Source organism: Vespa velutina, chromosome 1 (assembly GCF_912470025.1).
Source record: "Vespa velutina chromosome 1, iVesVel2.1, whole genome shotgun sequence".
NCBI lineage: Eukaryota > Metazoa > Arthropoda > Insecta > Hymenoptera > Vespidae > Vespa > Vespa velutina.
The window spans coordinates 4,474,403-4,491,870 of NC_062188.1; the positions used below are offsets into that span (position 1 = coordinate 4,474,403).

A 17,468-nucleotide genomic window follows, 5' to 3' on the forward strand; every position below is an offset into this window, starting at 1 on the left:
TTTATGAGATTTTACAAATTATATTAATAAAAACTACGTATTCTTTTTTGTTTGTTTGTTCATTTTTTTTTTTTTTTCATACAAGTGATTTCGCTAACTGTAAAAAAAGGATTGCTCTTTTAAAAGTGAAAATATTTACTTAAATATTGTCGAGTATAAAAGTTGAATCCTAAGGAGAGAAACAAAAAGAAGAGACGCTTCGTATGTATTTTTTTTTTTTTTGTTTGTGCGTAAACAAAAATTTTTCCTATTCTGCTTGGTAAGTGTGTGTGTACATATATGTATGTATATACGTGTCATATATATTGTATAAACACACATACACACACATATATATATATTATGTATGTATGTATGTATGTATGTATGTATATATTCAAGTATATCGTACATAAACGAACTTCGAGAGATATCGTATGGCGATAAAATAATGAATAATAATATAAATTCATAAAAATAATAGGTTATAGATAATTCAAGTAAACATAAAAAGAAGAAAATATATGTGTATGTGTATATCAACCAAAATGATTTTTTTTTGAAAGAGATCACTGTATCATACATACATATGTAGATAAGCCGATATCATTCGAAGTTTATAGTTTGCATGTATTCGTCGACGAAAATGGTTCTGTAAAATTAAATTATTTTGAGAGATATTAGAAAAGCTTAATTGTCCTTGTGTCTCTCATTTCTTTTTTTGTTTTTTTTTTGTTTTGTTTTATTACGTAACAAAAGTACACGAACCTTTTCGACGACCATACATTTTTAATTTTATTAATATTATTATTATTATTATTATTATTATTATTATTATTATTATTATTATTATTATTACTATTATTACTATTACTATTACTATTAATATTATTATTATTATTTTTTTTTTATAACGTACGGCGATCGCATATATCTAAAATTAATATCAACAATAATTTGTATAGAAATGACGAACTATTGACGAATTTTATGAATTAGAAAATATACGTTCTGACGGAACATTCTCGATCTATAAAATGTTCGAAATCAAAATGATAACTAATTTGAAGAATATAATTAGCCGAATATGGATATAGCTCGTTACTGTATGTATGTTGTGTATGTATATATGTATAGAATACTTATATGTTATCAATTATAATATTTAACTACTAATTTTACTATTTTTTTTATTTTTTCAACCTCCATTAACGTGTACTTATATATCGTGTATTGTACTTTTTATATCTGTATGCGTTCTCTTTTATGTTTTATATTGCGTCATAGATAAAAGTAGAAAAATAATTGGTAATCCTAGACCAAGTAATTCATTTTAAACTTGTATAGAAAGTTTTTCTTCTTCGTATTCTTTTTTTTTTGTTTTTTGTTTATTATAAAAGACGGGAATATTTCTTTCTTCATTAGAATTTGATAGTCGAGAAATAGGGGAGGACGCGGTCTCAGTCGATATTATACGTACATATATGTTTATGTACGTATGATTCTAAGTATAAAAAAAACATTTTTCTTCGGCTTTCTTTTTCATTTTGCTGTTATATATATATATATATATATATATATATATATATATATATATATATATATATTTCGTCGTTTCAGGGAAATAGATATAGAATAAATGAACTTAAATATAACTACCGTATATGTATGTATATGTATATTCTACGTTAGGACAATGTTAAGATTGCTTACTGTTCTCGGCCACTCCATATTCGTACATGTAATATCAAAAACAAAAAGAAAAAAATTTTCTGTTTCGAATTTTACTTTTTTCTTCCTCTTATTTTTTTTTTTCTTTTTTTTTTTACTTTTTACTTTTTTTCTTTTGTTCATAGAAAGGGCAGTATCGTTTCGTTATTTTGATTTAAAGCAAAAACATATTATGTATTTGTGCCAACACGATCGCCGTATTGCCTGTGCTAATCATATTATTCTAACGAATTAAGTAATTCTATGAAAGACAAGAGGTGTCTCTCACAAGGATTCGCCCATCAGAATTCGATCTCTAACTCACGAATCCTTCTCTACGATCGAATAATACTGATATAGGTTTTTCGACGTCCGACAGAATAAAATCAACGTAATATTATTTTATCATTGTTTTTCTTGTTGTTATTTTCTTCAGGTCCTTATCCATTCCCCCACATCTCTATATTATTAATTAATAATTACTGCCTTAATTACGAGTTTTTTTCCGCTTATTATTACTTTACTAAAAATTGTTATGTATGTGTATATATATATGTGTATATATATATATATATATATATATATATATATATATATATATATATATATATATATACGAGAGATGAGGATCACTCTTTTAATTCCACGGGGATGGATACGAACCTGGCTATATATAAAAGTAGAGAAAACTCTTGGCTCCAATCACTTTTTAACGAAAAAAAGGAATGAAACAAGCTCTTTTATAATCACAAAAAAGCAACAAAAAGGTCACAATAAGTATTAATAAGTTAATCATTAAAATGTAGTTTAAAAACAAGTAAATAAAAAGTTTATATATATATATATATATGTTCTTTCGTTATTTCGAATTAAGTACGAATCATGTGGTAGAGATAAGTGCATTCTCTAAATAATAATAACAAATGATACGATCATCGACAATTAATAGAAAAAAAAAGAAAAGAAATCGATCGAAATAAGAAAAATTAAAAAGAAATCTTAAATGTTAAATCTCATTTAACAAATGGATCGGAGCATTATTTACTCTACGTACATATTTTGAGATACTACATACTTAATTCTTTCTCATTTACATTAGCGACAATCGTTCGATAAAAGGACGATCTAACTTCCACTTTATAATCACACCGATTTATCGTGGACATCCGCGTTCCTATCTACTTGTACAATATTAATCCTACAGACCTTACGATTTATCGGTGGAAAAATATCGTATTTTTTGTTGTCAGAGTATCATAAATTTGCACCCAATTTACTGGACGTTCTTTTACAAGCGGCGTAATCTTCGTTAATGAAGATGAAAAGGAAAAGTTAAAGAATTAAAAAGTTCAACCCTCTTCGTCCCAAAAAATATGACGACAAAGCAATTAGCGATTTGACATAAATTATTCAAAATTCCTACCTTTAAAGTCTTAACGAACAAAAAAACGGACGAAAGGAGTTTCGCAACGTTACGTTTTGTTTTTTTTTTTTGTTTTTCTTTTTTTTTCTGCAGAACAATCTAATTATCTTTTTGATATAATGGTCTTTCCAAAAACGAAGTTTACGCTACCCATCTTCATGACTATGCTTATCAACTCTCATATCTTTCATTCGATTGTGAAAACTTTAAGATTGCGTAAGTACGCCATTCCTATAATATATATGTATGTTATTACTCGATAATCTATTCTTATCGATTAATCATCTATTGCTTAGTTTATATCTAATTTTCGCAAGAATGTATGTGAAGATCGTATTATGTATGTAACGTGGTAAGTATGAAATATGAAGTACTAATTAAATATAATATTATATACAGATGAGATTGGACATAAAAGAGAGAGAGAGAGAGAGAAAGAGAGGGAGAGAGAGAGAGAGAGAGAGAGAGAGAGAGACAGAGATAGAGAAAGAAAGAAATAATCTCTCTATTCCCTACGAACGACAAGTATTTTATGTATATATCTAAAAGGGCCTTTTGCTAAAGAGAAGTTGCATCCTTATTCGAGTTTCCTCCTCATTCATTTCTCTTTTCTTTTCCTTTTTTTTTTTTTGTACAAAATTCATTTGTTTCAGTCTGAAATAGGATGGATATCGAAAACTAAAGGACATCGAAACTTCAGTCCTATTAATATCTTAAACGTAATATATGTATCAGTAAAGAGGTATATAGTGGTGATTAATGGACAGGGTCTGACTAGTTTCGATTTGAACTACTTGACTCAAGTGATACTCTAAACATTTCAAATGTATATAAGTTATACAAGAAAGTTTTTAATCGATCTCTCACGATCATTTCTCCTTTCGCAAGCACATTCGAGACATGATCATGTGTTTTCTTGTTTGAAATAACATCGCATAATTATTAATTGGACGAATATGGGCTTTAAGATCGAGCACGCGAAAGTAGACATTTTCGTAATTGTTATAAATATTAAATTGTTATGTACAAATGTGTGTAACAATTATTGCACGCTAGCTAGAGTTGTACGAACACAAGCATTTCATTGTATGAATATCTAGAATAGTAGGGTATCTTTTTAATCGTCAGATTGTCTTTGTTATTTTTTATACGTTGATGATAAAACAAAAGGATGAACGCGTCTATATCCTAGGAGTATTTGTTATATGTATGTACGTATTTGTCAGATAGAAATGCTTATGTCACGTGCTCTCTGCTATATGGCACAAGCCACCCTGCCTTTGCGTGTGCGCTTGATGTCGCTTTAAAAAAAGAAAATGTTCGTCGTCAGCTTCGTCAGCCGTGTTATAAACGCCGAGCTATCTGTTCCATCTATAACCTACGTCGACCTAATGAACAATGGAACGGAAAGTTGTGTTGTATAGGATGTATCTATGTATATTCAAAAAGAAGAAAAAAAAAAAAGAAGGATAGGTATGACATTTTTATAGAAATTTACTGAACAAATCAATAATGAAAAATTGGGACTGAGATATAGAGGTACGAAGGAGCTGACCTATCATCTATGAGAAGATAGCTACGATTGTCATCGATTCTTAGTCTCTTCAATTTTCCACTTCGACGTTTTATCTTTTAAAATCTGCTGACCGCTTCATCGTCGGTCACAAAGTAATTGGAGTTCTTAACGGCTGAACCGTACATACTGTAACTTGGGCTGCAGATGACGACACCAGTGGTCGTACATCCACCGAGTTCCTTTTCATTCGTTACGGAGGAATGACGAGCAATCATACCCGTTCTTTTGTCCTTCTTCACTAAAGTCATACGACAATCCTCCGGTCGTAACGGCATCGAAGGATAAGTCGGTTGTCTGGCCAATGTTGTAAGAGCTCGATCTCCGGTGTCGTTAAAGCTACGAAAAATGTGTTAGGGTAACATGAAAGAGAAAACCATGCGATTAAAAGGGAAAAAACAAGGAGATAAAGTGAATAAAAAATATTTCATGTCTTCTTGTATAACTTAAAGATTCCAATGTTTGTAAGCTGTTGGATCAGGGAAAAACGTGTTTCAATATAATTCCAAACATAATTTATTGTAAAACATAAAATAAATCTCTTTATTGTTACGTCACAAAAAGAACAAAAAGTCAAATGGTGGTCTCGATTCGAACGCTTTTAACTACCTGTGATGCCTGACGATCCCTCTTTTTATTCTGCAATGTTCGTTCCCGCTGTGTCCTTCGGGTGCAGTACCATGAGTCTTACATGCTTCTATGCCCATTGGAACTGGAGATAAAGATCCTGGACCGTAAGAACCACTACTTTGTCGTCTATCCAGAATGTGAACCAATTCTACGGATGGTGTTGGAGAGAATGTACCCTATACCATTAATAATTAATTATTTATGATGTTATTGTAGAATACTAAATGAGCAACGAGACATGAAAACAATGATGTCTTACTTGTAACGACGGTCTTCTCAAAGTTCCACCATCCATACCGACCAATTTGACACCCTTAACATTCTTCTTACCACAAACATTTGTAAGCATACTGTCTTGAGCATTTAAATTAAATTCCACTGGATTTCTATCGACAGTTCTCTCACAGTCTCGCGATAATTTATCATTCGTCGTTGTGCTCTCATTACATATCTTATTATAAGATGAAACAATTGACATAGATGCTGGTATTGTCGTATTCGAGGGAATCGCATTGATATTTCCAACGTCATTACCACCAGACGAAGAAACATTGTTGTCGACTGGTAAAAGCATTTGACCTAATGAATCTCGAAGATTGCGCACTCCAAGAATCTGACCTCTACACGTTGCATTGGCTTCGTTAATCGGTATTGGAACGTATTGATTAGTTGCCGTTTGTACATGCCTACCAGTCAATGAGATCGGTTGGACTGAAGAATTTCTTGGGATCCCGTGAAAACTTTGACTAGTTTGATTGGTTCTTTGTATGACAGATGCAACGGTGTTTCCCCTTATCGTTTCATTATTTGTAAAATCGCTGACAGCAACGTTATTTTCGGAACAACGTTGCTCAGAACGTGGATCCTCGTTTAAACTGAGAGCTCCAGGCCTATCAGTTTCATAATTGCAACCACTGACACCATCGCATGCATCTATACCCGACAATGATTTCTAAGAACATAAATATCATCGTTGAAGTTAGACGAGTGATATCTAGATTCGTTTATCGTTAACGTTAGAAAATAATTTTGTTCGTACGTTTACTGAAGAGGAATCCATTAAAGCTGCGCCCGAGTTACTCTGTATCACCCCTGATTGGTCTTTTGTCTTTCCAGGTGAATAAACGCTAAGGACGTCGCAACAACGAGGGAAATATCCCTTTCCAAGAAGATTTCGCGTGAAGAAGCTAGCAATGATCTGCACGAAGAGAGCCGACAACATCGCGGCAGTCCGGAAGGGAAATTTCTGGGTTCTGGTCACTTTGTCGTAAAATGGGTACTCGATCAGTGCCGGTATACCCAAACCCTCTTCTCCTCCTAAAGGATTCAAGCGCGTGTAAGATACTGGTCATTTGCACTTGTAATTAACGATGTACATAGCGTGAGCGTACACTCGAATGACTACGATACTCACCACCGACACGTAATACCACAGCAACAAAGTATCCCGCGAGGCATCCATAAGTATCGACCAACGAAGGCCAATAAATGATCGCCAGTAACTGAGGGAAGAGTACGACGTACACAAGATCGGAGGAGAGATACCTGTAAGATTATATATTCATAGCAAAATGTGAATACTAGAGCTATTTAAATGTCCGTTTATTACTTACGAAAGATAATAAATGCTGTCAATTTTGAGAGCGAAAATAGTCGAGAGAACGGAGACCATTAGCACCGAAATACGTAATATCCAATTTAATTCTCTTTCGGATGCCTATAATAGAACAAAAAAAAATAGATGAGTTCAGGATACATTTTGTTCCGATCGAAATGTTCTTACCTTTGGTCTAAGTGTGAGTCTATAAATATTCCTTGAAAACATAGTACTACTAGCGAGTATGCTGGAGTCTGCCGAAGACATTATTGCAGCTGAGATCGCTCCAAGACCTACCCCAAGTCATAATCAATAACCAAGCAAGAAATATTTGTTCATTAATACAATATTGATCCTCACCTATGAAAGAAACCCATGGTGGAGTCAAGTACCTCAACACGAGAGGTAATGCAGCATTAGCATCGAAAGACAGAGTCTTGTTCGGACCCTCGATCATCGTCCAGTCCGTTGCACGTGCCACAACACCGATCAAAGCGCAAGGTACAGCGAGCATTATACAGAAGAACATTGAAGCTATCGATAACGTTGTTGCAACGGTCGTGCTTCGAAAGCTCAATATTCGTTGAAAGTATCCCTGAACAAAGTGTATATCTGTGATCTTTTGAAACTAGATAATCTGATATGTATTCACGATCGGTTACCTGCCATGGTATTCCACCGAATACGAGTAAAAGCATGCCATCGATCCACGTCGCTAGATCCTCGTTTTTAATTTCGCCGAGCCACTCCCTAGACGATAAATTCTTTTCAAACGATGTAGCCGGATGGAATATGGAAAACGGTGCTGTGATAGCCAGTCCTAGAACTATGCAGGCCAATTGGAGAGCGTCTGTACACGCTACGGAATAGAGTCCGCCGAAAACGGTATATCTGTAAAAAAGAAAAAAGATATAAAAGAAAAGGTGTCTTTATGACTCGAACAGGCGATTAAAGTTTGCTCATCTAAATCGTCTACATTCGACTATGCATGCCTTTTAACATACTCTTCTGTACTAACATGGCTGCTAACAATGCCGATGCACAAATGCTCAATTGTGGATCAACGTCAGCAATGACGACCAACGAACTTCCTAAAGCCTTCAATACCGTTCCGCACCAAAACAAATCACCAAATAGTGCCGGAATGAAGAGTAGCCCACCAACTCCGGCACCATATCGTTCTTGAAAAGGATCCAACATCGTCACATACTCGGCTTTCCTCATTGGTCTCACAAATAGTACAGCGCCTGTAAAGTTGTCACTTGAATACATGCGATCGTTGTACGTCGATAAAATGTTATTCAATGATATTAGAGGACCTACCAAAGAGAAGACTCAGACTGTAACCAATCGGCGGCTGACACCAAAGTAAACCCTTCGTATACATGACTTCAGCAGTTCCGTTCACGTATGCACCACCTACCCACGTGGCTAGATAGAAATGAAAAATAACAATTAATTCATGAAATCATTCTGGAGTTGAAAAAATTTTTAAACAAATTTTCACTATATAGATGAATTGGACACTAGGAGAGGATATGAAATTATTTAATAACTTCAATTATGAATTAAGGGATGGAAGAGGGATTAAGATAGAGAAAAATAAAACAAAAAAAAAGATGACATTTTTGTTTAATATGCTGTAGAAAATTTTAAACATGCTCCCTTTGCTTGTAACGTACCGAACTCTTCTTTCAGTGCATTGAATACTCAATGAATACGAGGCCGCGAACATCGTGCCGTGAATAAACGGTGTAACGGACACCGCAACCAAACGCGTTTCTTGGTCTACCCATCATTCAACAACGAGAGAAGCGGATAGATAAAGGGAATACGCGAGCGTAGAGCGTACTTGCCACTGCGTTTCTCTGTGTCTCCTGGGGCTGTTCATTACCGTAATGGAGGGATGGAAAAGCCGCAAAATGATTTTCATCGTGAAAGGGCAGGAGAAATAAGGGAGGATGAGAAACTAGAAGGAAAACTATAGAAAGAGAAAAGGAGAGAAAGAGAGAGAGAAAGAAAGAGAGAGAGAGAGAGAGGAACAAGAGGAGACCAGTGAAGAGAATGGAAGCTGGTAAAGTGAACTGAATAAAACTGTACGTGGAAGGTAAAGCGAATAATAACGCACGTTTTTAAGTAGGCCAACTGGGTGACAACGAATTCGCTAGAGAAAGCAAAGTTTTCCGATGACGCCCGTCAATTTCTCTTGCATTTCCGTCCCGTTCTAGAACGGAAATAAAAGAAAGAATTCACGGCTGATAAGCGAACGTGTCTTCGTCAGCCGATTCCCAGGAGTCGAACGGTTGTCGTCTGGTATCGTTTTCCAATTTAGTCGAAGCTTCCCTATTCCCCAAGTATGTGCAAGTTTGTATATTACCTAAATCCTTTCTTATACATACACACGTTTATGTATATATGTATATATATATATATATATACATATATGTATATATATGTTCGTCAGGCAAGAATATGCATATGCATTAAATTTGGTTGACAATTCCGAGCTTCTATCTCAGGATCACAGTTCAGAGAGCATGTTATCCAATCATTTTCTTCATACCTACCTACGAGCGTGAAGACACCAAGCAATGGTCCTAATCGACGATTCGCCAATATCATGTCGTTTTGGCCATGCTGCTGTTGACTTTTCTTTCTTTTTACAAAAGCAGCCCAAATACCAACGGCGAGTACAGCCACGTAAAACACGATAACGCCAACTATCCCAATCACATAGACACCCATCCTCGTGTCCTGTTCTCTCCACCCCCTTCCCCTCCGACGTGACGGTAGCCTGTAATCAGAAAGAAGGAAAAGAAAAAAAAAGAGATTCCTGTTGTACGTGTTTGAAAGTTTATTTTTCATGATAGAGAAAAAGAGAGCGAGAGAGAGAGAAAGAGGGAGAGAGAAAAAGAGAGAGAGAGAAGGAAAGAGAAAAATCTGTTTGCCTTCATTAAGTGTGTACTCCATAAAAAATTTACTCATCGTGTTTGCCATCGGTCTGGCTCGTGATATATTTACATTCACTAGAAAATTAACTCTTAACGTATTATTTGGTTTTGCTTTGATCAATACTCTTATTAATTAATTAATAGATAATTAATGTCAAGGGATGTATTCATTCGAATACAGATGAGTATTTTCTTTTTCCTTCTTTTTTTTCTCTTTCTTCTCGTTTCAAACGTTGAACTTTTCATTTGAATAATCAATGTCAATAATTGGTAAGCGTGAAATTATTCGAAAGTAGAGGAGAAACCTGATATTATTACCAATATCTCACGAATAGGAAGACATTATAGTCTGGCTTACATAGTTCGCATTGATCCTTCCTATCCGTTCATATATAATTAATCCTATCATCTCCGTTATAGCTGGTACGCATTTAAGCTTCTCGGTTGAGAGTCAGAGAGTTTCGTCGTATTATCGTATATGGGATTTAAGTAAATGAGAAGTAGATACATACATGCATACATATTCGTCGTTCCATCGAACTGAAAAGCATATGAATATAATAATAGGTGGAAACTTATATGGGATTTAAACAGGAACATCATGGGACTTTGGCAGAGTAGTGTTCGCACCTATTCAGCGGATCATGTTAAATGAAAGATAAACATTCGTCGTACACCACATTCGAGCCATGAAAATGAATTTCTTTAAGCCATGGAACAGCCCAAATATATTCGCACAAAATTCGAGCCACATATTTTTCTTTTTTCTTTTTCTCTTTTTTTGTTGTTTCTTTTTCTTTTGTTTTTTCTAGAATATTTTTTCTCGAAGATTTTTTTTAGGGAGAGAAAAGAAAGTGCGAATATTTTGATTTGATGTTGTTTATAAATGCTTTGTTTGACTTTTTCTCATACCAATATCCATATCAAAGAGAAGGCCAAGTAAAATTTCAATGGGCTCTAAGCCGAAGGGTGAAAATAATATTGTCGTGTCGAAGTAGATGAGGAGAAAGAGAAAGAGAGAAAGAGAGAGAGAGAGAGAGAGAGAGAGAGAGAGAGAGAGAGAGAGAGGGAGAGAAAGAGAGAGTGAGAGAGAAAGAGATAGGCTCAAGTGGACCGACGTGTGGATGTGGATGATGTTAAAGCTCGGTACACCTCTATCGCTTTTCTACGATGCCGGGGCTAATCGAGCTCGGTGGCAATTGCGGCACGGATTAAAATTCAAGAATGGCCTAGATGTCGGTCCGGGATGGGTCGTCAGGTCATGACCTATGCGGTCCACGAACTCGCGTAAAGTTCAGCTGGTTCGTTTCAACGACGAGAGAAAGAGAGAGAGAGAGAGAGAGAGAGAGGGAGAGGGAGAGAAGGAACGAAAGAGCTCCTCTTCGTCCGCATTATTAATTCGTTCGAAACGGCTTTTTCAGGCACTCGAGATGCAACGCCAGTGTGATGCTGGTCTTGGTATATGTGCATAGATATACGTATACATACACACATACACACACACACACACATATATATATACATATACATATACATATGTGTATACATTATGTACATTGTACATATCTCTGGATAGAGTTTGCGAGTGCGACGCGAACGAGGGCAATTCGCGAGACCCTTATACGATATTTAAGCGGGAAATACGAAATGCGAGGCTGTACAAATATTGAACTATGTACGAATCTATTTAATGTTTGTTCACTTTGTCCTTTCGATTCAAATGACGGCTCCACCTGTATCCCTCTATTTCCTTTATGTTTTATTACTCCTTGATGGGAATCCTTTTACTCATTTTATTCGTAAAACTTTGCTCTCTCGCTCTTTTTAATTCTAACAGACACCGATACCGTCTCTTTTTTTACATTCATCATTTTGCCCTTTCGTCAATCAGGCGAAGCTATTTATTTCCACTTTCCAGGCGAACGAACATTCTCAGTTATCCGTGCTCTTTGATAAATAACAGCAGCATGTTCGAACTTTGATCGGGTTGCACTGATTAGTTATCCAATACTTTGCTCGACATCCTTGACGATATACAATATCGAATATCTTATATTAGTCATCCGAGGATATAAATAAGGAATTATTTCGATCTAAAAATAAAATGTTATAAAAAATTTGCATTTACTAATCGTTCTTAACTCAATTGTGAATTTTCGAATATATAATTATAATATTTTAATTAAGTTTTAAATAACCTATACGAATGCGCATAGGTGAAAGGGTGAAATCGATATGAAAAAGGGTATAAATTATTTGACCTTTTTGATAAATACCAAAAGGACAAATTATATACTGACCGTTGCTAAACATGCAACAAAAAAAATATATATATATCTATATATATCCTAATATATTTAACATTCTTAAAGCAGGATATCCTCAATAAGCTGCTTGTTTGTCAATCAAAAGGGACGTGATAAATAAAAAAGGGGACTTATAGTATAAGTTTCCTTTAATATGCTTTTTCTTTTTTTTTTTCTTTTTAACAAATTAACAATACGATCGTATCTTTTGAAGGAAGCTACGCAAGTTTCTTGAGCTTATTATTATTCCTACGACTGCGACATTAAGCGTAATCTCTTCGCGGATTAGGTCTGAGAAGCGAAGTACAAAAGGAGTAAAATCAAATAGATCGTTCATTTAAATAATATCTACATTTGTGATAAGGTAAGTGCTCTTTACTAGATGATTACACTTAAGTTGAAGTATAATGATTACACTTAAGTGGAATACGAACGAAGATACGCTTTTAATGTCACGTCAAGGTCTTTTTTCTTAATCTCGACAAAATTGATACCTTTTGTCATTTCATATCCTAGCACAATTAATGACATTTCTATTGAAACGGAAATACTATCAAAATGATGAAAAAAAAAAGTTCAGATCGAAGGAGGAGGAGGACCATCTTGTTGACAGTCTCGCGAACTTGGCGATCTTTTCGCGACAAGGTCCATCGGCACACCCACGTTCCTTCGAGCGATTTTTTTTTCGTAATAGTATTAATATATGAAATGATAAAAACTTACCGTGGATGTTCGGTACACGCCTTTCTTTCACAAAAAGTCCATTCCTTGTTCGATCCGTCGGCGAGATGAACCCCGGAAGAGAATGCGACGCAACGAAATGAAATAATGGGAAATGTGGAAAAAGAGAATTGGGAATGACGGTGAGAAAAAGAGAAAGGAGAAGAACGTAAGAAGGAAAAAAGAGAATAAAAGATGGAGAAATGGAGCAATAGATAAGAATGGACAAAGAGAGGGGGAGAAGAAAGAGAGAGAGAGAGAGGGAGATAGAGAGAGAGAGAGAGAAAGAGAGAGAGAGAGAGAGAGATGATAAAGAAAAGAAAAAAAAAATATGTCGTCTAAGATTTGACAGTTTTCAACTCAGAGAAAGAAGAACGTTATGAAACGCGCACAGAGTGCACAGTGGCAGAGCAGCCAGGCGTACAACTGAATCTCCTTTGGATTCAGCATCCCGCACGGCTGACGCGCTCTGCGCTCTGGACCGCCACCTCACCAAGGGGTAGCAGAACGTAGAGATGATGGTAGAAAGGGAGGGAACGATCGGTAAAGAGAGTAAGAGAGAGAAAGAAAGAGAGAGAGAGAGAGAGAGAGAGAAGGAGGGGAAAGAGAGGGAGAGATGCGTTGATAGGGTGGGAGAGAGATGATAGGCGGAAGAGATAAGTAGAAAGAGAGAAATATAGAGAGCGAGATGATGATGATGACGATGACGATAGTTGGGACCATTGTGAAATACGTTCGAAACATGCTGAAAAAAGAAAAATAATAAAAGATGGGAAGATGCAGGAACAATTTGAGATGAATGAGAAACAAGTTGTCTGTGCGGCATCACCGTAAGACAAAATAAGAGAGAAATAGAAAGGGAAAGAGAGAATGACTGAGAAAAAGGTGGGGGGTAAATTTAGGGAGAAAGAAGAGGGTAAGAAGTCCGAGGGGTCGAACGGAAGATGATAGTGTACTATTACATGTATATATTGCGTATGCTTGTGTAAGAGAGAGCGAGGGAGGGAGAGTGGCAAATCCACGTGCAGGGGGCAAGCGTATTGATCTGTTCGCGCAAACTCCTGGCTCTTAGCTTTTCTCCGCAACCGGGTCCATATCGTCGTACCCGTACCATTCCTCTTTCATCCTCCGAATACACGCGGCGAACTTAAATACACCTTGATAGTTTCGAGTATGGTCATCGTCCTCGTAAGAGAGCAAAATATATGAACGAAATTGTCTGATACTTTCAGTATAGGACGGTATTAAAATTCTAACTTATTTTATTTTCCACAAAGAGATATAATAATAATCGAACTTTGAGAGTAACTCTTTTTTATTACTACGTTTCATATTGCTAGAGATTTCTTTCAACATAGAATAAAAATATTATATATTGTAAGATCGAATTCGATTAATTTTTAAAGACGATATGTTTTCCTTAATATCTTCACTTCATTTTCGTAAATATAAGGGAATTTTTGTAGAAAGATAAAGGAGAAAGAACTTGATCTTCCTTTTAACATCAAATAAAGAATTGTTTGGTGTTTTTTGAGCGAAATAACGATGGTTCGAAGTCGAGAGCCAATTAAATCCTTAAGGGGCATTGAAAAAAAGAAACGATTGTTCGCCGTAGAATCGATAGGAGAAAATATATCATGCGTAGGAAAATAGGAGAGGGAAGTGAAAGAAAGGAAATAGGGAGAAAGAGAGAAGGATTAAAATCGGCAAGCGCGGCGAGGGTACAGACAAGAGATACGATGATACTGGATGAAAGAATAGAAGAGAAGATATGCACAAGAGGACGGATAAAGATTTCAAAGAGAACGAAGTCTTCTACCGGTGTGTATAGAACTCGAGCACGCGAAAAATAACTCTCCCCTTTCTCTTCCTTCCTTCCTTCCTTCCTTCCTTCCTTCCTTCCTTTCTTTATCTGTTAGCAAAGAAGAGAAAAGTAAAACTATTCATTAAGTGTTTCGTATTTATATTTTACACTACAGTAGGTAGTCTTAATGATAGATAAAACGACCTTGGAATCGAAGATAAAAGTGCAATTATTTAAAGATACGAATAATGGCAGACTTTATTTGTCGAATAGAAAAAGGCAACTTAAATGGAAACGATTAAAATACAAAGATGTAGATTCAAGTATAGAATATTTATTAGAAATGTTTCTACTATATTGTGAATGATATGCCTTTGTGTCAGTTCCACGCGAAGGAAATATTTCTCTATCGACTGAAATCCCCTACCGGATGTAATAAAAAAATCAGAACACGTACCGCTTAGTTGTTGTAATATAATAATAATTACTATCTAAAGGGGAACTTCTCCCTTTTTAATAATAATGACAATGAACAATTGATCTGACTATGCGTATGAAAAAAAAAAAGATATAATTAATCTAAAAGGAAAAAAAATATATCATTATTATTATGTATATACATATATAATAATAATGATAAAAAATATTCACATCAGAGTCCTGTTAAGTACTCCTGTCGACTAAAAGTAGAACAGCTTTAAGTTTCGCAACGAGTGACCTAAACTTGTCAACAGTAAAAGCTTTCTAAACGCGTTTAAAGTTTATATACATGTTATATACTTTGTGTATAATACATTCTCCTTGAGAGGAGAATAAATTCGGTTACTGTCAATCTTTGATAGATATAAAATTTTAAAACTTCTAATATTTTTTCTTCGTTTATTTCACTCATAATGTATATTTAATCATAAACAGATAAATTTAAATGTTGAAAAAAAATATTAAAATGATAAAACATTATAAATTTATTAAAATAATTGAAACACTGTATATGTGTTTATTCGTCAAATAAAATATTTTTTCTATTTGTATATTATAGATACATATATATATATATATGTATATATATATATATATATATATATATATATATATATATATATATAAGTGGATCTTGATAAATAGTGTTACAGATGTCGCTCCTGTGCGATTATTTTTGAATAACCGCGAAAAACATTCCTAACGAACGAACCTGTTCAATCTTATTCATTTACGACAAAAGTATTGAGTTTTATAAAGTTATAAGTCAATTTATTAATTTATAGGCTGTATTATAATGAAGCTCTTAACGCTTAATTCGATGTCTTAAAATTATGTGAAATGATTAATTGCAATTTACACAAATTGCAACCTAATTTCATTACTATTGTGTATAAAAATGAAATATAACGTACGATGGATGAAGATGATAGTTTACCGGAATATCAAGAAAATACTAGGTAATATATTTATAATTATTTGCAATAAAAATAATAATAATAATAATAATAATTAGCTTTTCTTTTCACAACCTTTTACAAATCATATAACCAATTTGGTCTATCGTATTTACACAAATGATTTTATAGCGTTGCAGAATCATTATGGAAATTTATTCATTGTCCAGTGACTACAATTTTCTCAGATTACAAAAGTGTAACAGCTGAACAAATTCTATGCTCTCTACTAGAATCAATTCTTAAAAGTTCATTGAATTTAAGGAATGTTTTAATTCCTCCTTACAATGTAATTCCATATGATGACAATTTATATGTACAATATGAAGGTAATTAAATATATTTATATATGTTATTAACTTGAAATATATTGACCATATTTTCATTATATCATTTTATTTTTCAGCATTTACAACATGGCTTTTTGGAGCAATGTTTTATATAATAGGGAATCCATTAAGCAATGATGTCCTTATGAAAAGTATAGAAGTACAAGCATGTATGCTTAGAATATTATCGGCACATCATAGTATTACATTTACAAAAATAAGCATGATATATTTATCTATACTTGAAGGTATTTATTAACAACTTTTATTACAGTTATATAACAATATAATTTGTCTTTTATTTCTACTTATTCTTCATGCAGAACTAAACGGATTCTATGTACATGCTAAAGAAAATGATGAAATAATACTGCGTAATTTTATAATAATTGATAATTGTATACCAGACTTAGATCTTTCAACATACCCAGTAACTTTGAAAATTAATTTTGTTACATCTGTACAGAGATCTATATTGGAGGTAATTTAAATTATAATATATCGCATATAATAAATAAATTAGTCTCTTTATTTTTGTATATTTTTATGTTCATGTGAATTTCTACTATATAGATTATTAATAAATCAGGAATATCTACATGGGATCAAGAAAAACTTGGGAATATTTTTATAGGAACTATCATAAAGTCTGCTCCAGATATAAAATTAAATATCTTAGAACTTTCTCCACAACTTATAGAAATTTGTAATTCAACAAATCAAGTATGTAACTTTAATTATTTAATATCTATATGAATTCATATATGTCTTGCATCAATTTAATCTAAAAATGTATGTTTTTTAAGTATGCATCAACATTAGTTATTTATACTACTGAAATTATAAAAACTATTCCAATATGGATAAATTATGGACAATTGACAATTGAAGCTCTCAATCAATATATTAAAACGTTGTTACAACTTATTCATATGTTAGTAGCATCAACAAATCTTACTACTTTGTGCTTTGAAATAATTAATCTTTTAGAGCATGAATTCATATGTGAG

At 33.9% G+C, this 17,468-nt stretch overlaps 2 protein-coding genes across 9 annotated transcripts in view; one reads left to right on the forward strand and one right to left on the reverse strand.

Annotated features, from left to right (window-relative positions):
* On the reverse strand, positions 1-13,439 carry LOC124954525 (high affinity choline transporter 1-like). Of its 5 annotated transcripts, none has more exons than XM_047507591.1 (15): positions 12,893-13,439; positions 10,494-11,956; positions 10,222-10,403; positions 9,480-9,706; positions 8,236-8,343; positions 7,931-8,159; positions 7,575-7,803; positions 7,273-7,507; positions 7,099-7,205; positions 6,929-7,032; positions 6,730-6,860; positions 6,355-6,632; positions 5,575-6,267; positions 5,295-5,491; positions 1-5,024 (listed from the first exon to the last, which is right to left on the reverse strand). In XM_047507591.1, the coding sequence occupies exons 3-15, from the start codon at positions 10,230-10,232 to the stop codon at positions 4,745-4,747; spliced, it is 2,829 nt and encodes a 942-aa protein (XP_047363547.1). In that variant the 5' UTR covers positions 10,233-10,403; positions 10,494-11,956; positions 12,893-13,439; the 3' UTR covers positions 1-4,744. The 5 variants fall into 5 exon arrangements, with proteins under 5 accessions (XP_047363547.1, XP_047363585.1, XP_047363556.1 ...); XM_047507629.1 differs by lacking the exon at positions 10,222-10,403 and adding an exon at positions 9,041-9,255 and having other exon boundaries at positions 11,726-11,956; positions 12,893-13,433; XM_047507600.1 differs by lacking the exon at positions 10,222-10,403 and having other exon boundaries at positions 11,726-11,956; positions 12,893-13,437.
* LOC124954483 (serine/threonine-protein kinase ATR) overlaps positions 13,181-17,468 on the forward strand; it is an 18,321-nt gene continuing 14,033 nt past the window's right edge. For 3 of the 4 annotated variants that reach the window (XR_007102558.1, XR_007102560.1, XM_047507520.1), the window contains exons 1-6: positions 15,860-16,132; positions 16,262-16,458; positions 16,536-16,706; positions 16,782-16,939; positions 17,032-17,181; positions 17,265-17,463. Coding sequence is in view for 2 of the 4 variants with exons in the window: in XM_047507520.1 (XP_047363476.1) it covers positions 16,089-16,132; positions 16,262-16,458; positions 16,536-16,706; positions 16,782-16,939; positions 17,032-17,181; positions 17,265-17,463 (919 nt within the window). In the remaining 2 variants the exon portion in view is untranslated. Of the gene's footprint in view, positions 14,711-15,859; positions 16,133-16,261; positions 16,459-16,535; positions 16,707-16,781; positions 16,940-17,031; positions 17,182-17,264; positions 17,464-17,468 lie in introns of those variants that run through there. The other variant, XM_047507506.1, reaches the window with a different exon arrangement.

What these genes read in the sequence shown, in the direction of transcription:
- LOC124954525 (XM_047507591.1), bottom strand. An exon ending in TCGGTGGAATACCATGGCAG is followed by an intron (nt 7,508 to 7,574) that starts GTAACCGATCGT and finishes CACTTTGTTCAG; the next exon opens with GGATACTTTCAACGAATATT. An exon ending in GGGATCGTCAGGCATCACAG is followed by an intron (nt 5,025 to 5,294) that starts GTAGTTAAAAGC and finishes CATTTTTCGTAG; the next exon opens with CTTTAACGACACCGGAGATC.